This window comes from Oncorhynchus masou, chromosome 12, assembly GCF_036934945.1.
Source record: "Oncorhynchus masou masou isolate Uvic2021 chromosome 12, UVic_Omas_1.1, whole genome shotgun sequence".
Taxonomy (NCBI): domain Eukaryota; kingdom Metazoa; phylum Chordata; class Actinopteri; order Salmoniformes; family Salmonidae; genus Oncorhynchus; species Oncorhynchus masou.
In genome coordinates, this window is record NC_088223.1 from 87177510 (window position 1) to 87203135 (window position 25626).

The 25626-nt window shown below is 41.2% G+C and overlaps 1 protein-coding gene across 4 annotated transcripts; it reads right to left on the reverse strand.

Annotated features, from left to right (window-relative positions):
• Nucleotides 1-205: 205 nt before the first annotated feature.
• LOC135550993 (CREB3 regulatory factor-like) lies at nucleotides 206-25307 on the reverse strand. 4 transcript variants are annotated; one of them, XM_064982338.1, is made up of 9 exons: nucleotides 24892-25307; nucleotides 18115-18216; nucleotides 16384-16509; nucleotides 13055-14279; nucleotides 12258-12452; nucleotides 11703-11892; nucleotides 11011-11084; nucleotides 10653-10775; nucleotides 206-10537 (listed from the first exon to the last, which is right to left on the reverse strand). In XM_064982338.1, the coding sequence occupies exons 1-9, from the start codon at nucleotides 24904-24906 to the stop codon at nucleotides 10419-10421; spliced, it is 2169 nt and encodes a 722-aa protein (XP_064838410.1). In that variant the 5' UTR covers nucleotides 24907-25307; the 3' UTR covers nucleotides 206-10418. The 4 variants fall into 4 exon arrangements, with proteins under 4 accessions (XP_064838410.1, XP_064838411.1, XP_064838409.1 ...); XM_064982339.1 differs by having other exon boundaries at nucleotides 13040-14279; nucleotides 16384-16443; nucleotides 24892-25306; XM_064982337.1 differs by having other exon boundaries at nucleotides 13040-14279; nucleotides 24892-25306.
• Nucleotides 25308-25626: the final 319 nt, after the last annotated feature.

Below are 25626 nucleotides of genomic sequence, written 5' to 3' on the forward strand. Positions count from 1 at the left end.
ATTGAATTTCTGTGATTCAGCCTCTAACATCAATGTTTATGCAATTCAATATTATGTCATGTGTCTGGACTTTAACTATGCTTTGTAGTATTGAAGACATAGGTCATGAATGTGCATGTCATGTCATGAATGTGCTTCATTGTAAATCATACAACTAAACTGATAGCCCAAATAAAACATACAAATTGTAAAAGGCGGCAAATAGTGGTTTTCAAAGGTTTTTATTTTGATATTAAAATCAACAATAGAATTGGACAATAGAATCATGGTTACAAGCAAAATTGGGTTGTGGCTAGATTGGAGTACAGCTACGGACCAAAAGTTGCATGTTCGAGTCGCATCGGGGTCAGCTGTAGCATTTTTGCTAACCCTTACCCTTTTCCTAACCTTAACCTGCTACATTAATTCTCCTAACCTGCTACGTAAAGTCACTTCAGTCCATAGCTGTACTCCACCTAGACACAACTGTGGTACCAACTCCTGGCTGATACAATTCTGTGAGAAAAAGTATGATAAAAAAAACTAAACTAAATGAAGGAGAGGCACAATTACACAAGCAGACACATTTTTCCAATCAATCATAACTGAACCCAACCTACATCACATCTGTACATTTACAAGACTCACTATCTGTTCTCCAACTAATTGTGCCTCCAAAAAAAATGGAAACAAAAATAATAGAAAGAGATCGAACGACAAAAGTATAAACCCAGCACAACATTTAAACAACATAAATAGAACTGTCAAGATATTATTGAATTTGAACAGGCATACATGTGAACTACAAATATAGACATTTCTAATAGGATCAAGTCACTGTTAGTTTCAGCAGGATACAGATTTGTTTATGAGTATCACCCAAGAGATTTATTACAGAGCACTTAGCAATGAAATACAGCCTTCCTACTGTGACAAATATTTTTCACTTGGGGAGTACACACACAGTACTAACTACTTAAAGTTCCCATGCTACATTATCTATTGAAATACCATACAACATCAGAAGCATTACATCAAGGCAATGAATTGTGTAGTTTTAAGAATGGGTGAGATATCTTTAAAAAAAATTGTCCTCATTGGGAGTTGTATGGATTTCCCCAAAAAATTATTTGGCAAGTTTGGAAGGAAAATGTAAATCATTGCAGTGTGAATATGATGTGTTTATGGTGCTTTGAAAGAGGGTTATATCCGTTTTCTCAATGTCATTGGTAATCACTGAATTGGTCTGCATGTGTACTATGCAGGAACATATATTACAACACTTCAGTGAAGGGATGAGAGATCTCTGCCCAGCAGCCCTAGTGACCCTTACCGATCTCTATGCCTTTTCCTGAAGCAAAAAATACATCCTATCAAAGCTACCAGCCAATCCACTTCAATTACATTTTTAAAAACACGGTCGTCAACCACCATTACTGAGGACAAGGCCTTACTGACACCGACACTGCAGTGGCTACAGCAGGTCTTAAAAAGAAGTCAGTCACTGTCCAAAGATCACTGGGAACTGGTCAAGAGTTGCAACACCCCTCAGGCAGCGTTCCAACACAGCAACAGGGCCCGAGTGGCAGATCTTGGGGAAGTTCAAGTACATCTTTGAGATTCAGCACCATGGCTGGCGAATGGTGCCTCCGATCAGCTGTTTGCATTGTTGTTTTCAACTCACTCTCCAAATTAGTGCCCCCTTCAATCTTAAGTTATGAAGAACTGTGTGGTAGCACTTTGGAGCAAACTGGTGAAATCAAGGAACCTGGATTTGTGCAGAGGCCCACCACTTCACCATCACCATTGCTTTAAGCGTTATACAGGCTTTGCCACGTTTAAAACACCGCCTGCCCCTGCGTAATTACTAGAGACATCCGAGGTTCGCTTCCTGGAACTCCATGGTTAACAGATCTATGTTGAACAATGCAAACCTCAACATGTGTCATTAAGAGTTACTGTTTCAAACCTTGTTTGTTCATTGAAGAAAGGCTGCTAAAGGCCATCTGCTTGTACATGTGACACTGCTCCGGGTAAAGTGAAACCCAGCCGTTTGTGGAACAGTAGAAAATGGAGGACCAAAGAGGCACAATTATCTTGATCATTTTTGGAGGGGACACAATAGGTTGGTAAATTGACAGTTTTTGCAAAGCAGATCTACCGGTTCTATAGAAAACTCAACTAAATCAATCACCATTGGTGAATGTTCTAAGTCTGATAAATGTAATTCAGCAAGAACATATAGCTCGCTGCGGTATCATGAATATCTAAAATAATTTCTATAGGTAAGCTAGAGGAAATATTTCAAATGAAATATAAAATAAATGGTATGGCAAGTAGGTAAGGTCTAAGTAGAAAAGGCAAAAAAATATTTAAAAAATTCAAACGTGTGCAACAATTGACTGATTTTGAGCACAAATACAAAATAAATAAAAAAAAGGTTTACAGAAATAAGGACAACCATACAAACAAGTTCAAATTCCTCTGAATCATGATTGCAGCACACTTTGGATAGTCTCTCTCACCCAATGTTACACTGGACATCTGCAGTATGAACATATCCTTATATTGAATTGAATCCTTTGAAGGAAGACTACATTCCACTGATGAGAAAACTGTCTGAGGCAAAGCAGCATCAATTTTCATCTGTACATGAGATCCCTGTTAAAACACCAGACAGAGTAAAATGTCAGAATTCTTGGCATAGTGGGCAGAAAGATTGTAAATCTTGTATCCATACAAAACAGCAAGACTTTGAAGGGAGTAGATCACGTTTGGATTCAATTTTTTTTTTTTTTTTTTAAGGCACCTGGTTTAGCAGGCATTGTATTAAAATTAATGTTTGACATTTTGTAAAACCAAGTGAGTTGTGGGTATGCTTTTGTTTGTATGATTTTGTTTTCATAAAAACAGTGGGTAAGCAATGGAAAATAGTTTGATCTGAATATGTTCAACATCCAAAACCATATCTCTCTATGCTTGTTAAGTTCAAATGCCACGTGGACATAGTCCTTGACACCTACAAAATCCTTGAACTCAGGGTGAAGATGCACCCATTACTCAGTACATTGACCCAGTAACAAACCTATCAGATGAGTGAGATTTTCATGCACAATGGTCATTCCCTACGCATATTCTCTGCATATAATTATCCAACAATATAATACATAAACGGTTATAGTGCACTGAACATATAACCTTTGAGTATGAGCAGATCCACAAGCAATATAGGGGGTTGAGCAAGTTATAATATGAAAAGAATGCGTTTGAAATGCTTCTGCAATGCTTAAACCGGCAATCAGCAGTTGAAACAATAGCAAATCGTCCCCCACAACTGTTTCGGGGAAAAAAAAAACTGGGGGATGGGGATGTAAAAATGGTAACACTAGCGCTACGCGATTGGTGATTTTTTTTTGAGGTCAGTTCAGTTTGATTATTAACAAATAACGTTTTTTTTATTTCAATTATTTATTTTAAACATTAAATGCAGAATTATGAAATAATGACAATATTTTAGAGCTTTTTAATGGAAATTCCAAAGCCAAAAATTGTGAACATTCAACTAAAAAAAATGAAAATATTCCATTGTCTCCATCAAGTCCACATTAGGTATGACAGCAAAAGAAAATGAATGAAATCAAACATTTCAGATGTGCATATGACAGTTTTTATTTGATGACTTCATTATTTTTCATTGTTTAAAGTCCTATTCTCTGCTCAGGCAGTAGCAGCCAGACAACTTTCCCTGTGCTTCCCATACTGTACTGTCTAGTCCTTTTTTAGCTAGGCTAGCCTGCCTAAGCGTGCTGCCGAGCTGTCTGATGAAATAATTGTACTTGTTTTTCAAAGTAGATAAGGCATACTTTCACGAACTGTCTCCATCTCTCTCGTAGTCGTGTTGTGTACATTCCTCTCTCATGTGGCCTGTGTGTATCTAACATAACAGGTGTAAATTGTATCTCTCTCGGTCCAAGACGGAAAAAACAGGCGTAATGGATTATGGTCATTGTAGTTAATTACCACGTTCTTGTGCTGAACTTGGTTGAAAGTTTGCTTAATGAAATCTACAACTCCCTTCAGCCAAGTGTCCCACATAGTTCCTGACATGTTTTCTCTAGTGAATGATTCATCTCAAGAAAAACAACGAGTTGGGCCACCCCCCAAATAAAACAAACTCAATGGAATTCAAGTAATTGAACTGACGTCGGTCAATTAGTGGTTTAATAACAAAAAATACAAAAACGTAAGTTAATCGCTAAGCACCAGTAGGCACTCTCAAATTCAAAGAGCCATGGATTGCTAGGACTGACCATGCATTATATAAAAATGATGGTTAAAACTGTTTTTAGGCTATACAGTGTTTGTTTACATTTACTTTGTTTACAAACATTGGAGTAAAAAAAAGCTTATATTTTGGCTTCCGATGGGTTACGACAGTTGAACTTACTCCATGAGGCATTTTTACAAGCTATATTCTTTAAGAAAAAATGGATACGTATCATTAATTTGTAAAAGGTAGCAACTGCTGAGTGCCCGCCCCTTTAAGCATTGAAGCAATTATATACGCAATATAGAGCCCATGAAATATCAACTATACAAGTGTTCATACTCTAAGTTCTCAATTTCTATAGATACTATGGGTGTATGGGAAAAGGTATATATATATATATATATATATATAGAAATAAATAAATGGCAGAATGCAGGTCCTTTGAATGACAGTTTAAAGCAAAAAACAAAGCATTCAACTGGTTAGATAAGATGGAAAGGAACATACTCATCTAGCAGTTATTAGACAGGTCTTTCTCCGTTACACACACACACACACACACACACGTGTGGCTCCTCCATTGTCAGAGGAAATAGCTCCACTCATTCCCCACCTGCCTATCACCACTAGGAACACCTCCATAGGGTTATGGAGACAGGATAAGAGTCTGACTTTATACAATGAAAATGCTCTGCTCAGACACGAGACAGCTGAAAACTAAAGCAACACGCTGTCTTACTCAAAAACAAGTAAGACATGCATAGTGCACAATTGAAGAACATTGTCATCACATACACTACAAACAACTACATACAAAGCAAGCCAAAATCATATTAGGAATTGAAAGAAAAGAGGACAAACACGCTTGCTGCCTCCTCTCTAGTCTACTGTAGCCATTTGGGAGAATTGGAATAAATTGAGATCGGTCTCTTTCTCATTGTGATCCAGCGGTTTGTTAATGCTACCATTAGACATCTATCCACAAGGTCTAAGACTATAGCATAAGGTTAACTCAAATGTGATCAAAGCATTAATCATTTGTTAAAAAGTATAAAAAGGTCTGTTAAGCATAGGCATATGTAATGTATAATGAACTATCATCTTTTTAATACAATATAATCCATTAATAACCAACCCATACATGAGCAGCAGCACAGTAAAACAGAAGTTGGATCAAAACTAGAAATATAATTTATTTCCCTTTTGAATAATACAAAAAAAAAAGTTTGTACGTTTAAATTTCTTAGAGTATAAAGAAAAACTAATCTAGGTAAAATATTTATACTTACAAATCCATTTGCCTTTGTCTATTCTTATCCTGTAGAGAGCGTCGCACCATTTTGTTTTACATTGAATCTCCATTAAACGCACACATAGTTATTGAACTGCAGAAATAAAAATCGCAACGTTAATTGGAATACATAAATATATTTTCCTTTGATTTACTATTCTATTACATATATTTCTATTAGAAGAATGGTAGTTACCCTGATTCGCTGCAGAAGAGACCATAATGGATTCAATTATCAGACGAGACTAGCACATAATTACACAATCTATTATCTGTTTGATGTCAATAGAGCAGAAGGAATAGTTACTGGCTTTGAATGTCAACCACTTCCTTGACTGTTAAAATGCCACAGAGTCTCCTGGTTAGAATGTAAAGTTGCACAGCTTGCGCCCATCATGTTAAATGTGAAAACCTGCGTGGACACACACACCCGATGCTGGAATCAGCCTCACAACACTATGTTCCACTAGCTTCTTACACAACATTAATTCCCCTAGCTCAACCTCACTTGCCATCAGTGATCCCAATGGAGAGGCCATCGTTGATTTGAGCATATCACCAGGTTGAAGGTCTTGATTGTAGACAGTACAATATTGGCCAAGATCGGTTGCCACAGCAAACCACTTTGCAATTGAACCCACTATTGGCCATCTTAATTAAGTGAATGGATGGGTGTTTGAGAAGGCAAAAAGTATCCCGGATTAAATCTCCACTGCAAATGACTTGCCATACAGTACAGTGATATAGTTTTCCTTCTGAGGTACTCACAAAAGGACGTGGGCTGTTGTGAGTACCGCAGTCTCCCCCCCCCCCATTAAGTACAAGTTACAAGTACAAATTACTTTTAAAATGATAACAATATAACTCTCTGGCAAATGCCCAGAAGAAGTGTGTCTACACTGTACATCAACCTGAAGAAAAACCCAAAGCAGAATTTGTTTTTCCATAGGAAATCTCTACTGAAGGCAAATGAATTCATGACGTTAGAGTCATTCAGAACATAGGGGCATTGTAATCAAAAGGTTGATTGCCCTCTTAAGACCTCCCCAACACACTGTCCTGGTCAGGTTACAGAAGTCAAGTACTCACTGCAGCATTCAAACAAGGTCGGTTTAGCAGCAAATGGAAGGAAAAATGCTTTTCTTCATACTTGTTTTTTGTTGTTGTTTTTTTTTTTGAACAAAGTGCTTTCTTTTTCATACATGTAATATAGAATATACTATACAAATATAATATTTAGAAGATAAATCCATTTACAAAATGAAACACTACAAAAACAAACCATGGACGGTATATAGAGAATATTTACCACACTAACAAAGTAAGTAGAATAAGATATCTTAACAAACATATCATTCTAGTTTCAGAGTGTATTTTTTCCTTTTTTAATTCAATCAAAAATAGTTGGAGTATGGCATGCAGTGCGGAAACCTGCTTTGCAGAACAATAACATTGTTTCTCTACAGCAAACAAAAGGCATGTTCAGATATCTTCAGTACTGAAATAAGAAAATGTTCACTACATTTTCAATTAAAACATGCCCTTTCTCAGAATAAGGACAGTGTTATGTTCCCGCAGTGAGGGTTTTCAGCTGTGCCGGTTTGATTGAATTCAGCCTTAAGTCTCCTTGTTCTCTTGAAATTAGCAAACCTAGTCTTTCAAATTGACAACATTGACAAGTTACAGCAGCAAAGACAGACGCTAGACCTCTCTAAAAGCTGCTCACCTCATTTCGTCTGGGCTGAGATTGTAATACAGGTTAAGACTACAATTGCAAGTATACAATTGAGACTTATCATCCATTCGTTTTCTATCAATCTTCCCCGAGACTCAGCGCAACAGAGGAGCTTTGTGTCAAGAACTGAGGCGGAGGACAAAGAAACCAGAATGATATCCATGATATTCAATCCCTTACTTTCAGATCAACCCCTAAAAAACTAGAGCCTCTTCACAAAGATCACAAAAAACAGGAGGAGTCTCCATCCAGAAACCCCACCCTATCTCATGCAGAGTCTCCATCCAGAAACCCCACCCTATCTCATGCAGTCTCCATCCAGAAACCCCACCCTATCTCATGCAGTCTCCATCCAGAAACCCCACCCTATCTCAAGCAGAGTCACCATCCAGAAACCCCACCCTATCTCATGCAGAGTCACCATCCAGAAACCCCACCCTATCTCAAGCAGAGTCACCATCCAGAAACCCCACCCTATCTCATGCAGAGTCACCATCCAGAAACCCCACCCTATCTCAATGCAGAGTCTCCATCCAGAAACCCCACCCTATCTCATGCAGAGTCTCCATCCAGAAACCCCACCCTATCTCATGCAGAGTCTCCATCCAGAAACCCCACCCTATCTCATGCAGAGTCACCATCCAGAAACCCCACCCTATCTCATGCAGAGTCTCCATCCAGAAACCCCACCCTATCTCATGCAGAGTCTCCATCCAGAAACCCCACCCTATCTCAAGCAGAGTCACCATCCAGAAACCCCACCCTATCTCATGCAGAGTCTCCATCCAGAAACCCCACCCTATCTCATGCAGAGTCTCCATCCAGAAACCCCACCCTATCTCATGCAGAGTCTCCATCCAGAAACCCCACCCTATCTCATGCAGAGTCACCATCCAGAAACCCCACCCTATCTCATGCAGTCTCCATCCAGAAACCCCACCCTATCTCATGCAGAGTCACCATCCAGAAATGTATTTCTCTGAACATCTCTCAAATGACATACATGCGCACCAACAGAAAAAGGCAAATAGTACAAAAATGTTTTTGTTTTTTCATTCCATTTTTTTTTCTCCAAAGTTTCTCTGAATGTGAGGATAGGCCTTAGAAATGTGTCATGCTTACTAACGTATCAATTTGAAAAGTGGCAATTCACAATAGATAGACATATGCGTACGCATGAATGGACATTACTATAAATACGCAACACTTAATATGACATGTGTATTCGTCTCACCTACATAAATTATAGAAGTGATATACCTTTTGGTTATTTGTGACGTTTTGACAAAACAGTCAAAATAAAAATTGTATGTTCTTCCCTCTCTTTTCTACTTCGTGCCAAAGCACAATAGAAGTGGAAGTATTGTGTGTCACGTCTGGAATCTATCAAATGTTTTTTAAAGCAACTAATCTACTTGAGAAGCCAACTGACAGGAGCCATTTAGAAAAAAGTTAATGAATGCTTCTTTCAGTACGTAATTGGACCCAAGCCAATTTCACAGTTCAATGAAAATCCCTGACCCTACCACATTTCCTACATTCAATACGGTGTTAGGTAAGCTGTGCAAAACCTTACTTTATCATCTGGCTAGTCGCCGTTTTCGTTGCATGTGTCTTTGGTACAAAAAGCAATCAAAATATAGTGTGCAAATATTTTTTAAATTCTATACGAATATCCTTTTTTTTTTAACCCTCCCATTCCCATCCCCTGCCCCAAAGTCCAAGTACCGATAACCAAAGTACATTTTTGTCAGAGCCATCTTATAATACAATGCACAGACTCTGTGGCATATATCTACATGGTCCATGTTCATATGTACATTCAGAATAGCTTGAAAGAGCAGAAATACATAACAAACCTCTTTACCTTTCCTGCACCATGTTCTGCTCTCCCTCAGTGTAAAATGGTCCACTATCCTTCAACCACTTGTGTAATCATCTCACTTTAAATACAAGGCACAATGAACAGTACTGTTATTAAATACAAATATGAACACACCAAACTAAGGAACTTCAAACTATTAGCCCTCTCATCCCTACTTTGCAAGAAGCCAATGGTGCTTTCATTTGAAGACGCTTCAACCAAAGGGTATATAGATAGAGGAAATGGTTGTTATAATCACGTCATCTCGCTCATAGTCAGACGACTAAGAATTTTCCCATGCAACGGATGGGAATATAGTGGCCTTCTGCTCAAGTCTATTTGAAATATCTTCTCAACTGCAAAAACACAGGATAATGGAATTGAAAAAAATCAGGCCAAATCGCAAAACAACATTTCACTGCATCCCTGTGTATCCCCCCCCCCCCCTCCCCCCAACTTCTACTAATTTTTAGCGCATTCTGTCAAAGTAGACTTTCTTAATGTTAGTAGTAATTCAGGTGCTTGTGTGTTTTTGTTGCCTTATAATGTGGTTGGCAGGTTGAGAGTATTGGGTAACATCATCTCCCCCTATGTGAATGCCACGGTGCTAGAATGGGAAAGCAGACAACGGGTATGAAGCGTTCCCTATACCTCCACAACAGTAGACACTATGGAATACCCAGTGGCTGTTTTAAGTTGGGGTTTGTTTTCATCTGAGAAGCACAGTTCAGTAAAGGTGACAAGGACATGGGATTGACAAGTTACTATTTACGTTTCAATAGCAAATATCTCGTGCCATCCCGTCGTCTCGCTCTAATTATAACGGCATCCTGTGTTGCCTTTCCCACCCAGGTACGCAGGCATGAAACGGGTCGTTTGAACGCTACAGGAAATGGCTACAGCTAGAACTGATAATCATCTTTTTTTCTTCCAATATAAACATTTCGGGAGGTATTTTTCATATATTGGCTTTGAATTCGCAAACACTTGCGGCCCTAAAGACACTAGCCACGTGCACTAGCCACGTGCACTAGCCATGTGTACAAATGGCGAGTAACAGACTACTAGTGCAGAGATAGATACTAAGTTTCATTTCAGCGCATGCTCACAGTGTGAAGACATACATACATTTGGAGTGTGGTATGTATGTCTTCCCACAGGGCATGGTGATGCGATTCCTGGATGGAATGGTCATGCAGAGGGTGAGCCGTTACAGTGTGGGACAAGAATGGCGCGGATGGCTTGGAGTATGCCATCACCAGACCTCTACATGGTCCATCTACACTCTAGACGTGGGTACACGCAGCCCAACCAGTCCTCCAGTGGGATCCCCCTTGCCAGTGTTCTCTAGGATCTGGTTAACAAAGTCAGACGTCTGCCCGGCAACTGGTGACTTCACTGTAGAAAAAAAAAAAAACACGTTTTTTTTTAAACAACAACCATTGTTTAAACTGTTTTTGGGCTCAAAACTATATTTCTGTTGGTACTTACAAAAAATACATCATCATCTTACCAAGGGTCTCTTGGATGAGTTTGTCCAGAGTTTCAGCCATGCTAGTTCCCTTGTCGTCGCAGATATCCTGCACTCTGTTCACTATTTCTTCCTTTATGGTGTTGATGACAAACAGAAGCCGATCTGGAACAAACAATAAAACAAGGGCAATGTAATTGTGATTTTTTTTTTTTAGAGAGAAAGAGATTGGCAATAAAGCTATTTACAAACACAAAACATAATAAACTTCCTTCCCTAAATCACACATTATACAGAAGGACAATTGACAGTCTACCAATTGCACAATGTAGTAAATGGAAATCAAGAGGGAAATCGACTATGGGAAAAGTGTATTATTCAACATAACTGATCAACATACCGTATTCTGTGCCCAGACCCCACAGCTTGACTTTGTTGGCCTCATACTGAGCTTTCTTCTTCAGTCGACAGGCCCTGAACAGAGAGACAAACAGCTTGTGTAAAGGTATACATATAACAAGAACACCCCTTATGTAGTGACATTAGTAGTAGTAGTGACATTAGTAGTAATAGTAGCAGTAGTAGTATTAGTAGTAGTGATTACCTTCTGACATCCAGTGGATAGCACTTACAATAGCAGCAGCTAAATAGTACAAATAGTAGTAGTGATACTTATCCTACTAGGTATTCCTTGTAGAGGTGGGGCAGTACTAGTAGTAGTGATAGCAGTACTAGTAGTGAGTAGTAGTATTAGTAGTAGTGATAGTACTAGCAGTGATAGTACTAGCAGCGATAGCACTAGTAGCAGCAGCAAAAGTAGTACAAATAGTAGTAGTGATAGCAGTACTAGTAGTAACAGCAGTACTAGTAGTAGTAGTGACAGCAGTAGTAGTAGTAGTAGTAGTAGTAGTGATAGCAGTAGTAGTAGTAGTAGTGATAGCAGTAGTAGTAGTAGTAGCAGCAGTAGCAGTGACAGTAGTAGTAGTAGTAGTAGTAGTAGTAGCAGCAGTGTGTATCAAACTGTAACAAAGCAGAAAGAGAAGGTTCTGGAGAACAAGAGTTGAACAGGGTTTCAAGGTGAGTATCCAGTACCTGGATGCCAGTTTGTTCTTCTCCTTGCGGGAGCGTGGGCGGGCTGTGAGGGGCAGCTCGCTGACCGGGGTCAGATCACTGATCACTTTGTTGAGCTTACGCAGCTCGTTCCCGATCTGCAGCAGCTTGCGAGGGTTAGGGGTCAAGTCCTCCACATCTGTCCGCCGAGACTTCTTCAGAGTGTACTTCCCTGTTCATACAGCCAATCACAGAGCCAGTTAACCACTGAGACATGTCCCTTATTAGTCAGCAGGGACAGGCAGACACATTTGTATCTCAAATGGATTCATTAAAAACTCCAAAATGTACACTATAAATAATGGAATAACAATGTTACATTTGTAACCTACATACATTATCAGGGTAGAATGTACTGTATGATGTGATCTACTGTAATCGATGAACTATGAAGAGTGTGGCTTCCATCGAGTGCATGTGTAAATGCGGGAATTGATACTTCTTCACATGATTGTAGTGCAATAGATATTTTGTGGTGTGTGCTTGTACATGTCACCACTTACCAGATGTGTGTGTCTATGATAAAGTGTGTCTCACCGTGGTGTGGACCATTCCTCTGGTACATGTTGCTGGGCAGGGTCTCCCTGTCCCACTCAGAGGGCTTGAGCAAGCATTCCTGCTTGGAGGGGGTGAGCTGCTCGCTGTACTCCCAGAAGTAGCGGCGTTTGCCCCTCTTCCTGGAGATCCCTGCCGTCAGCCCCTTCACGTCCTCCACCGCGTCATTGTCACATCCTGATCACAACAGGAAGGGAGGGAGGGAGGGGGAGAGCGAGACACAATTGAGAGAAAGAAGGACCAGAGAGAAAATATTAGCAAGGGAGATAAGGGTGAGGTTAGAGAGATGAAGATGGAGAGAGCGAGGATGAGAAAATGGCAGAGGGTCAGTCGATCAGAGAGCCTTCCACGTATAAAACAGCTTAAATAAACCTTTGATTATACTGTTCCATCTCAGAGCACGGCCAGGGTCACACTAACACCCACCCAAAGCAGAAACATGACCCCATTCTCAAGATCCATTCAAGATCCATTTATATAATCCTGACTCACTGGACCACAATGGGCCAGGCCAGGGACTTTCCGTGGGACTCTGCAGCTTTCCGTGGGACTCTGCAGCTACAAAGATATTCCCATCCAGAACTCTAAGGGATCATTACTATTACCGGGAGCTGACATTTGTAATAAACTGCTCCGGCAGTTTATTACAAATGCACCTGCAGCAACTCCAACCTCACTTCACATGGAAAAACAAAATGTTTGCTATAAAAGGTACATGCTTGGGCTCAGGGCCAATGTGAGTCTCAAAAAAGGTGAATGTCTACCTGATATATGGCTACCTGGCTCGGAGAAGGCGTCGCTCATGTCATCATCTTTATCCCCCTCATAATCATCGTCCTCCTCATCTTCGTCATCATCATTCTCAGAGAGCTCATGCTCGCTGCCAAAACCCTCATCATGATCTTCATCGAGATCTTCATCCAGCTCCCCCCCCTCAGCATCCTCTTCGTCCTCCCCCACCTCCTCCTCTTCCTCCTCCTCTTCAACCTCTTCCTCCTCCTCCTCCTCAGTGAGGGCTTTCCCGGCCAGCCTGGCTCGGGTTAGGAACAGGGAGTAGTTGTGCTCTTCCTCCTTCTTCTTGTCAGAGACTGGGTCAGTCCCACTGGCAGTCACCAGGGTCTCGCTGGCCCCAGCCCCAGCTACAGGGTAGTGGAGCATAGGGGGCACAGCGCCAGACGTGCCCACTGAGGCGGGTGGCATCTCCCGGCGAGGCAGCTCTACTGTCTTCTCATAGGCCAGGGTGCTGGCGGAGGCAGAGGCAGAGGCTGCAGTAGCAGGAGCAGCCACGGGGGCAGCACAGCCAGATGTGGTGGCCAGCTCTGGGGGCTTGCTGCTGTATGTGAAGTGGTTTTCAGCCTCAACCTGATGGGAGGCCATGGGCATGTCGACTAGGGGCCGGTGGGGCATGCTGATGCGAACCTTCGCCTTGCGCACGTAGTCATTGCAGTGGTAGCCCAGGGTGGCCATCTTGCTGGTTCCCTGGGCCTTGGACATTGTCTCTGTGCTGGAGGGGACAGGCCAGGTGGCCTTCTGGGAACCCTTGGCAAAGTCGCCCAGGGGGTTCTTGACTAGGTTGGAGCAGGAAGAGGAGGGGCCCGGGCGGGCGGCTGTCTTCTTGCTCAGGGAGAGTGGGTGGAGGGAGGTGTGCTGCTTCTGGCCCCCTATCAGCAGATCAGGGTGGTAGAGTGTGTCACACACAGGGGGCTGCGAGTCCTCGCTGTTGAGCTGAGCCAAGGTGGGGGTCCGGGCAATCACCTCCTCATCTTGGTAAGGGCTGGAGAAGTCATCCAGGCCTGCCTCCTTGGTGCCCCAGATGTCACAGCTGGTGAAACGGGTGTACTTGGTCAGGTCCTCCCAGTACGTATCCCACTGCTCAAAGTTCGAGCTGTAGGCCGGATCGCTGTCCACCAGCTCCATGAGGTGCTCACCACACTCCATCTCCTTGCAGTCCCCCACCGTGAAGTGATCAACTCTAGGACTTAGGCAAGCAGTCATTTCTCTGTCCTGGGGAAGAAAAGAAAGTAAAGAGATGAAAATAGTGCATATAATTTACATTATTTCCTGTGATATGCAACCATCTTCAATCAACAATATTCTGTGTAAATAAAGTTTTTTTTTTTTTTTAATTGTATTGACATAGCGTGTTGTGTTCTCTACTACACCACCTTGTCCTGTCTCTCTGTGTGTATTTATTATGGATCCCCATTAGCTGTTGCCAAGGCAGCAGCTACTCTTCCTGGGGTCCAAACACATTAAGACACTTACATAACACATACAACAAAAGATAAACAGTACATCAGATAACATTACTACACCGCTACAATACAAAATGTATAACACCATACAACAATATTACAATGTACGTAAGTATGTGGGTGTCTGCACCCGTGTGTGTGTCTCTTCACAGTCCCCGCTGTTCCATAAGGTGTATTTTTATCTGATTCTACTGCTTGCTTCAGTTACCCGATGTGGAATTCCATGTCGTCAAGTATTTTAAAAGCATTTCACCACACCTGCAATAACTTCAGCTTAATATGTGTATGCAACAAATCAAATTTGATTTCTATGTAGTACTGTGCGCCTCCCATAGTATGTTCTGGACTTGGGGGACTGTGAAGAGAACTCTGGTGTTATGTCTTGTGCTAGCAGTTTAAACAGACAGCTCGGTGCATTCAGCTTGTCAACATTTCTTACAAAAACAAGTAGTGATGAAGTCAATCTCTACTCCACTTTGAGCCATGAGAGATTGACATGCATATTAGTAATGTTAGCTCCCGGTGTACATTAAGGGCCAGCCTTGCTGCCATGTTCTGAGCCAAATGTAATTTTCCTAAGTCCCTCTTTGTGGCACCTGACCACACGACTGAACAGTAGTCTAGGTGAGACAAAACTCAGGCCTGTAGGTCATGCCTTGTTGATAGTGTTGTAAAGAAGGCAGAGTAGCGCTTTATTATGGACAGACTTCTCTCTATTTTAGCTACTATTGTATCAGTGTGTTTTGACCATGACCGTTTACAATCCAGGGTTACTCCTAGCAGTTGAGTCACCTCAACTAGCTCAATTTCCACATTATTACAAGATTTTGTTGGGGTTTAGGGTTCAGTGAATGATTTGTCCCAAATACAATGCTTTTAAATGAAATATTTAGGACTAACATTTCTTGCCACCCATTCTGAAAATAACTACATCTCTTTGTTAGGTGTTGAAGTAATTTCAGTCGCTGTAGTAGCTGACGTGTATAGTGTTGAATAATCTGCATACATAGACACACTGGCTTTACTCAAAGCCAGAGGCATGTCTTTAGTAAAGATTGAAAATAGTAAGGGGCCTTGACAGCTGCCCTGGGGAATTCCTACTTCAACCTGGATTATGTTTGAGGCTTCCATTAAAGAACATCCCTCTGTGTTCTGTTAGGTAACTCTATCCACGATATAGCAGTCATTTCTGTAAGTGCTGTGTCCTCCCCTATAAGGGTGCTAAAAGTGTTGTCAATTTATTTACTGTATAATAGCATTGTATCTGGTCAAACACCATTTTTCCCAAAAGTTTACTAAGAGTTGGTAACAGACTGATTGGTCGGCGATTTGAGCCAGTAAAGGGGACAGCGGAATTCTTGAGTAGCGGAATGACTTTTGCTACCCTCAAGGCACAAGGGCACACACTTTCTAGTAGGCTTAGATGGAAAATATGGCAAATAGGAGTGGCAATATCATCCCCTATTAACTTCAGTAATTTTCAATCCACGTTGTCAGACCCTGGTGGCTTGTCATTGTTGATAGACAACAATAATTTTTTCACCTCTTCCACACTCACTTTACGGAACTCAAAATGACAACGCTCGTCTCTAATAATTTGGTCATTTATACTTGGATGTGTAGGTTCGGCGTACGTTGCTGGCATGTCATGCCTAAATTTCCTAATCTTGCTAATCATTAAATGTTCTTGGCAATATCAATGGGTTTTGTGACGAATGAGCCATCTGATTCAATGAATGATGGAGTTTTTGCCCAAAATGTAATTTAAGGTGCGCCAAAGCTTTTTACGATCATTCTTTCGATCTGTAAACTGTGATCCTGCCCGGAGGCTCCTCTGCACGGAGAACACTTACCAGTTCGTACATGAAGTCTGGGTCTGTGTTACTCGCCAACAGGTCCGTGCTGGTCAGCGCCTGATCAGCAAAAGTATAATTTTGAAAGAAATCCCCAAAGGGAAGATCCATTCCACTGATGCCGGGCTAAGGGGAAATAAACATTCCAAACTATTCAACCTGTTGCAATTCCTGTTGTCCTGTCATAATACTCTGAAGAACATATTTAAATACCGCTTTTCCATTTCAGAGTGAACAAAGATAACTATACTGAACAAAAATAAAAATGCAACATGTAAAAGTCCCATGTTTCATGAGCTGAAATAAAATATCCCAAAAAAATGTTCCATATGCACAAAAAGCGTATTTCTCTCATATTTTGTGCACAAATTGGTTTACATCCCTGTTAGTGAGCATTTCTCATTTGCCAAGTTAATCCATCCACCTGTGGCATATCAACCTTGTGCTGGGGACAATAAAAGGCCGTGCAGCTTTGTCACACAACACAATGTCACAGATGTATCAAGTTGAGGGAGTTTTTTTTTTTTTTACCTTTATTTAACCAGGCAAGTCAGTTAAGAACAAATTCTTATTTTCAATGACAGCCTAGGAACAGTGGGTTAACTGCCTGTTCAGGGGCAGAACGACAGATTTGTACCTTGTCATCTCGGGGAAACTTGCAACCTTCCGGATACTAGTCCAACGCTCTAACCACTAGGCTACCCTGCCGCCCCAGGGTAGCTTAGTGGTTAGTGCAATTGGCATGCTAACTGCAGGAATGTCCACCAGAGCTGTTGCCAGGAAATTTAATGTTAAATTTCCCTAACATAAAGCCGCCTCCAACGTCATTTTAGAGAATTTGGCAGTATGTCAAACCGGCATCAAAATCGCAGACTGTTGTCAGGGAATTGAATGTTAATTGAATGTTTACCACAACAGGCAGGACCTCTACATCTGGCTTCTTCACCTGAGGGATCGTCTGAGGGGGAGGGTGGGGTTGCTGAGGAGTATTCCTGTCTGTAATAAAGCCCTTTTGTGGGGACAAACTAATTCTGATTGGCTGGGCCTGGCTGCCAAGTGGGTGGGCATATGCCCTCCCATGGCTGCAACCTTGTCATGTGAAATCCATAGATTTGGGCCTCATTTATTTATTTCAATTGACTGATTTCCTTATATGAACTAACTCAGTTAAATCTTTGAAATTGTTCCATGTTGCATTTATATTTTTGTTCAGTATAGTTGTAGTTTAAAGAAGCTACCTGTTAAACTAAGGTCATGAGGCAATTACAGTATAAGTTACATTCTGTAAGAATCTAATAGATAGATATATATATATATAATGAACTTAAGTACATTTCAATTAATGGATGCACCAACTGCAGATTGCCCCTTTAACATTTAGTTACTCTCCATGCTTAACAGTGAACAAACAACATTTGTGGGGTTGGGACAGCCTGGATAAAAAGGGGAATGTTCCCATGGACGTGGGAAATCGCCATAGGCTGGCTGTTCACTGACAGCTGAATCAAAGACTTTTCTAACTAACCGGCTCATTGTTCCATCTGTGGCTATATCATCCACATTGTAATTGCATGGCAACTAGACTGAGGTCTGTCAGTTTTAAGCTACAGACTGTCCATTAACTGTCTAGCAACCTAGTTGTTTTCGCTTCAGAAGTTGGTCAATTGCAAGACTATAGAGAGACAACTGGCTAAAGCTGGACCACGTCTAAAGAACCCTCCCTTCCATTACCTGAGGCATCGCCGAGCACCGATCTCTGTTCCTTATTGTGAATGTTTCCTCCACCTCGTGTCCCAGTCGTCTTCGGGTGATGTCAACCGACAGTAGAAAAATCTATGAGTTAAGTAACAAAAAGAGTCTTCTTTATTGTGGAAAACTCTGTGAACTCATGGAAGTCTAGTTCTCGTCTGATGCCTGGTGTCTGGAGAGAGATGAGAACACAGGGGGAATGGAAGGGTTCAATTAGTAAGATATTACATATGTTTGCACATTTTCCTACTTCCCCGCCTACAATCTTATACGCCAAAAACACATAATACTGTCACTTAGCCTGCAAGCTGAGATTCTGTGCAGATCGTCAAACACGGCTTCTGAGAGCGACTGTCAAGACCGGCTGTTCATTTAAATCAGAACACATAGCCTACTTCTATCAACTCTAGTGTGATATATCTTAACTCATGACTGTGTTGGTTACACTCAGTGCAAGACTGGGGGGGGCTTCCATGTTTGTAAAAGAGACAGTCGAAGCCGAGCAAAGTTGCAGACATTGTCCGATTGCAGCGTTTCAGATCCAGAAAATACACTGGGAGCCCTCCCTGCAGACAGCAGATTAGTTTGATGCGAGACAGAATGAGCATTGAATAAACACTGTGTCTAGGCTATTTTTAAAACGACTGTAGCTAGCTACCATTCCCCGCTGCCAACGAAGAGTCACAAAGAGAGGGAGCAGAGTCACTGGACCCCGTTTGCATAACAAATCATGATAAATATGCTGGGGAGGGAGGGCACTGTGCTGGCCAGCTGTGACACAGAGCAAAACAACCCAGCTCCTCTAGTGGTGGATGACATTTTCCACCTGGTTTGCCAACTCAGTCAAATGAGCTTCTTATCACCCCTGTCTGCTTTTCACACAGCAGCTTTTGCCCGCAGAGGAAAAACACCAACAGAAAAACACCACCTCCTCTTCTCTCTGCCTGCCACAGCATCACACAGAGACACACAGACACGGCAGCATAGCCTGCAAAGTAGAGCAGTAGCACTGGCTGAAACTAGTTACACATACCCAGTCAGTATGTTACTGGTTACACCTACCCAGTCAGTATGTTACTGGTTACACATACCCAGTCAGTATGTTACTGGTTACACATACCCAGTCAGTATGTTACTGGTTACACATAGCTCACCTTAAAAGCGAGATGTGTTGATGAGTCTTAAAATGCCATGCAAAGGAAAAGTAATGTGCTGCGAGTGCAGTTCTGGTCCTGAAAATACACACACCTGTTAGAGCCACTCAGATGAGGGCGATTGTGTTTTGGGAAGCACTGTGGGGAAGCCCTTGCTGCAATGTGCTGATGCCATGCGAAACTGCCTGCCAGCCTGGCTACTGCACTCTGCCATTTTAATATCCTTGTCCTCTCTACACAGAAACATCCCCCTGGACATTAAAAACACACTGCATGATGCCTTACTGCAACAGTTTCTAAAATGCACGCTACAGAGTAGGCCTCTCTCTTACGCTTGACCACTCACTTCCTCGTCAGATTTCTCTGATGATAGGTTTCTGTTGACGGCAGAATATAGAGATGAAAGGAAGGCCGAAATAATTGCAGATTTCAGACATAAACACCTGATATTGACAGCACTGTAGTCAATCTAGATTAGGGCAGGCTACATGTTTTAGCCTTGTTGGCGCAAGATTTTGAAATAGGAGATCACGACTAAAGCATAATGGGCTCTTCAGTATGCTATGCAGACAGGTTAAGTTAGTTTACCATGGGCACTGACATATGGGTCACAATCAATTATTTATATATACACTAGATGACAGACAGGGAGCACTGTTCTGAAGCCACCGCTGATCCATTTTACTACTACTCCCCCCCACCGCTGATCCATTTTACTACTACTCCCCCCAACCGCTGATCCATTTTACTACTACTCCCCCAACCGCTGATCCATTTTACTACTACTCCCCCAACCGCTGATCCATTTTACTACTACTCCCCCCAACCGCTGATCCATTTTACTACTACTCCCCCCAACCGCTGATCCATTTTACTACTACTCCCCCCAACCGCTGATCCATTTTACTACTACTCCCCCCAACCGCTGATCCATTTTACTACTACTCCCCCCAACCGCTGATCCATTTTACTACTACTCCCCCCAACCGCTGATCCATTTTACTACTACTCCCCCCACCGCTGATCCATTTTACTACTACTCCTCCACCACTGTAAAATAACTTTTGGAAGCTAGAGAAATGCATTTACTAAAGTCTACATTGGTTTTTGCCATGTTTATTATTTTTATGTTTATTATCACAGACACCTTAAAGCATCCTTTTTAAAATTGTGTTATGTGAGCTGCACATGCAAATAAAAAATATAGCAAGCCATTTTACTTTGTTAAATTTTAAAAATATTAATGTTACTGTCCCCACTAAAACCTTTAAAAAAAAACAAATACATGTTAATTTGTCCTTTAAATATTTCATTGAAATACTGTGTAATTCCATTCATTCCTATGGAGGACTGCTGCTGAGGATTACCAATATGGCCGACCGGTGGCTTCAAAGCCTCTCATTGGCCAATACATAGCATCAGCAATCTAGTTTTTGTATATATCATTGGTCACAATGGATGTCACAAGCTGCTCCTGACGGACATTAAACTTCACTATGCATTAGCTGGCTTCAAAGGTCTCAACACAATTGGAAAGGCATTAAGCCATAGGCATTAAGCCACAGGCCTTAGGAAACATGAGCCCACTTCACAATCTGATTGTGTGGGGAAAGAATGACAGATACAAAGGACAGTCATACTCCTGTACCAACTTCAGGGTGGGAGGGTCTCACTCATAAGCACACAAAAAACATTAAGGCTAAACCAGCCTACCAGCAAATTGACCATGTAAAAGGGGGGATACCTAGTCAGTTATAAAAATATAATGGACCTACATCTTTTTAATAACATACTCTTTACAACCATGGAAAGAGGGATACCTAGTCAGTTGTACAACTGAATACATTCAGCTGAAATGTGTCTTCCGCATTTAACCCAACTTCTCTGATCCCTGACAACAATGAGCTACATGCACACAATAATAGAAATCAGGCCTTCTTGGTCAAATTGCTGCAAAGAAACCTCAACCAAAAAGACACTAATAATAAGAAGAGACTTTGCTTGTGCCAAGAAACACGAGCAGTGGATATTAGTATGTCCTTTGGTCTGTCTGATGAGTCCAAATTTGAGATTTTTGGTTCCAACCACCATGGCTTTGTGAGACGCATAGGAGGTGAACGGATGATCTCCGCATATGTGGTTCCCACCATGAAGAAGGTGCTTTGCTGTTGACACTGTCAGATTCAAGGCATACTTAACCAGCATGGCTACCACAGCATTCTACAGTGATACCCCATTCCATCCAGTTTGTGCTAAGTGGGACTATCATTTGTTTTTCAACAGGACAATGACCCAACACATATCCAGGCTGTGTAAGGGCTATTTCACCAAGGAGTAGTGATGGAGTGCTGTATCAGATGACCTGGCCTCCACAATCACCCCGACCTCAATCCAATTGAGATGTTTGTGATGAGTTAGACCGCAGAGTGAAGGAAAAGCAGCAAACAAATGCTCAGCATATGTGGGAACTCCTTCAAGACTGTTAGAAAAGCATTCTAGGTGAAGCTGGTTGAGAAAATGCCAAGCCTGTGCAAAGCTGTCATCAAGGCAAAGGGTGGTTACTTTGAGGAATCTAAAACATATTTTGATTTGTTTAACACTTTATTGGTTACTACATGATTCCATGTGTTATTTCATAGGTTTGATGTCTTCACTATTATTCTACAATGTAGTAAATAGTAAAAATAAAGAAAAACCCTGGAATGAGTAGTGCACAAACTTTTGACTGGTACAGTATATAAATATCATCAAAGATAATATTGTGATAATCTACTTTATCAATTGCTACCCCGTCACCAACTGATATGCTTCACACACACACAAAAAACAACATTGGTGTAAAGGCCAGCATAGGTATATTTTAGAAACACAGGGACCTCTCCTGTGCACCTTTTGCAGCACACCCAAAAAAATCTATCACTAGCATATCCAAGTTTCATATCATTCTGCTAATGTTGAAGGTAGCGTCCTACAGAAAAAGCTCCACTTCCGTGCTGAACTGAATCTTTGCCACGTGTGTTGGCTTTATAATACAATAACAGAGAGATAATAATCTCAAGTGTGATAGGCCGATTTGGTAGTGGTGGCAGGAGTTATTTGTCGTCATCTGCATTCACTAATTAATTACACAGAGAAATATCTATGTTCTCTACAACTACATTAGAAAAGTAGGCTATAAACATGGCAAGATGAGTCACGCAAACTTATACTATCGGGCAAATTTTATCAATATCATGCAAACATATTTATAGGTCTAGGGCCAATACCAAAACAAACCAGGAAGCAAATGCAGTACCAGCAACCTTATAATAATTAACTGACTACGCCTGAAAGACAATACAGAGAAATGTCCTAACTTCAAGGGGTTGTTTGTTTACCATTAAAATGTTCAGTGTAACAACGAAGTTTACCATTAAAATGTTCAATTTCTGTAACAACGAAGTTTAGGTCCGTTTTATTATCTCAGTTATTACCATGTTATTATTATCACAAAGTTATCCAATACACTGAGGCAGACATCTTTCTTTCGTGTACTCTGAAGGATATACTTCTGGTCTAACCACCACAGCTGGTAATGACAACCTTGCTTTGAGGACATGTTGAGCAAAGAGTCAAGACAAGAATGTGTGTGGTATTCTCAGCATGCAGAGCACTCCACATCAAATTTGCAACACTGGTCACCCCTAAGTTTACAGGGGCAAATCGATCATGTAGGAAAGAATTACAGCAGAAATGGGCTAAGTCTTCAGATCTACCACGTATAAACTACGCTGAACAAAAATATAAAAACGCAACATATGAAGTATTGGTCCCATGTTTCATGAGTTGAAATAAGACCCCAGAAATGTTCCACACACACAAAAATCTTATTTCCCAGAAATGCTGTGTACTAATTTAAGCATTTCTCCTTTTCCAAGATACTCCATCCATCTGACAGGTGTGGCATATAAAGAAGCAAATTAAACAGCATGAACACTACACAGTTGCACCTTGTGCTGGGGACAATAAAAGGTCACTAAAATGTGCAGTTTTGTCACAGAACACAATGCCACAGATGTCTCAAGTTGAGGGAGCCTGCAATTCAGGAGAATTGAATGTCCATTTCTCTACCATAAACTGCCTCCATTGTCATTTTAGAGAATTTGGCAGTACGTCCCACCAGCCTCACAACCGCAGACCAAGTGTAACCACAACAGCCCAGGACCTCCACATCCGGCTTTTTCATCTGCGCAGGGCGGGGGGGGGGTGTACTGAGCAGTATTTCTGTAGGAAATAAAGCCCTTTTGTGGAAGAAAATACTCCTGAGTGGGTGGGCCTAAGCCCTCCAAGGCCCACCCATGGCTGCACCCCTGCCCAGTCATGTGAAATCCACAGAATAGTGCCTAATTTATTTATTTCAATTGACTGATTTCCTTATATGAACTGTAACTTAGTAAAATATTTGAAATTGTTGCATGTTGCATGTATATTTTTGTTCAGTATAGATATAGGACTAGATGTCTAGCGTTACACGTGATGAGGATGGACCTCTGCAATACAGGATTGCAGTGAGCAAAAAAAAACTAATACAATCACTAATCAACTGAATTAATAGTTTGAGGCTGACTCAACATGGATCCCAACACAAACAAGTACAACGTCAAACTAACTTACTACTATCCTGGGCCAACACCCACGTAATCCAACAGCCCTATTGGTCAAAGCGCAGTTATAGCCCGCCTCCAGATATGCACGAATGGTCGGCTTTGCTGTCAATAGCAGGAGATTTCATTGTAGGTTGAGACTGAAAACAACAAGCAATTTAAAAGGATTGTTTTTGTGGCCTAAATAGCTGACTAAATACATGCAAAATGACCCCTTGACAGGCAGAATTCGCATAGGAGATCATTTTTCTGAAGTCTATGTAATCATCTTATAAATTACTGAGGGAACACGCATATCTAGTTAGTCAATATTATAAACACACGACGTGGATATATCGGTGACACTGAACAAAAGTAAGCATTGACAACCGTCCCGACTAGCTGACGCCCTTCAAACCCCGAAATACCAATTTGTCAACAAACTCGGTCAAATGCTGTCTTTATTCTTTGCTCAATTTACCTAGAATGTTCTAGATCTTTTTCTCGAGCTCTGTAGCAGCATGGTGGGGGTGGGGGGCGTGTACCCTAAGAGGATGTTGATTTTACTTGACCCAAAAACCATTAATGGGGAATGCCTGATTCACAGCACCTTGTTTCAACACCCGCATGATCCCTCCCCCCAAAAAATAAATCGAAATGTCAATCTTACAAATAAAAATAATTTCGTAAACAAAAATGCAACCTATTGAAAGGAGCTACATTGTGCATGCACATATATACAGTTGTCGTGATACAACAAAAAAAATGGTTTGTCAAATAAGTAAGACGTTTTAGTTCAGCAAAATTTAACACGAAAATAGCTCAATCTTGTTCCCTACCAACTAGCTCCAGTATGGCCTCCGTCCCGCCCCTCTCACAGCAGCACGATATAACCAGCTAACCAAGACAAGAGGTAACAAGCATACAACGAAGAAACATTATCCACAAAGTTTGGCAAATGGTTTTAAAAACGTTCAGCTCACCTTTAGAAACCCCATATGAACGTTTTGTGTCGTGTTTCGCTTCGTGTTTATTCCTATCTGAGCAATAACAAAGCAATTTCAATGGAGTCCACGCTGCCTTTCTCTTGCGTTTGTTTTGTTTTTCTTCTTCCTGACGGGTTCGTTGGAAAGCGCGTGACTACCGAGTCACCTGGTCCTTCACTGACCAATCGCACTGAAGCTTTAAGCTTGACCCAAAACATTGCACCTAAATTACAGTATACTACTGCACACAATGCAGAGCATTGCACACACTTCAGATGCTATAATACAGTTATCCAGACAATTTTATAAATAGGGAAGTAATATACATACTTCAATAATGACACCTATATACAGTGGGGCAAAAAAGTATTTAGTCAGCCACCAATTGTGCAAGTTCTCCCACTTAAAAAGATGAGAGAGGCCTGTAATTTTCATCATAGGTACACTTCAACTATGACAGACAAAATGAGAAGAAAAAAATCCAGACAATCACATTGTAGGACTTTTAATGAATTTATTTGCAAATTATGGTGGAAAATAAGTATTTGGTCACCTACAAACAAGCAAGATTTCTGGCTTTCACAGACCTGTAACTTCTTCTTTAAGAGGCTCCTCTGTCCTCCACTCGTTACCTGTATTAATGACACCTGTTTGAACTTGTTATCAGTATAAAAGACACCTGTCCACAACCTCAAACAGTCACACTCCAAACTCCACTATGGCCAAGACCAA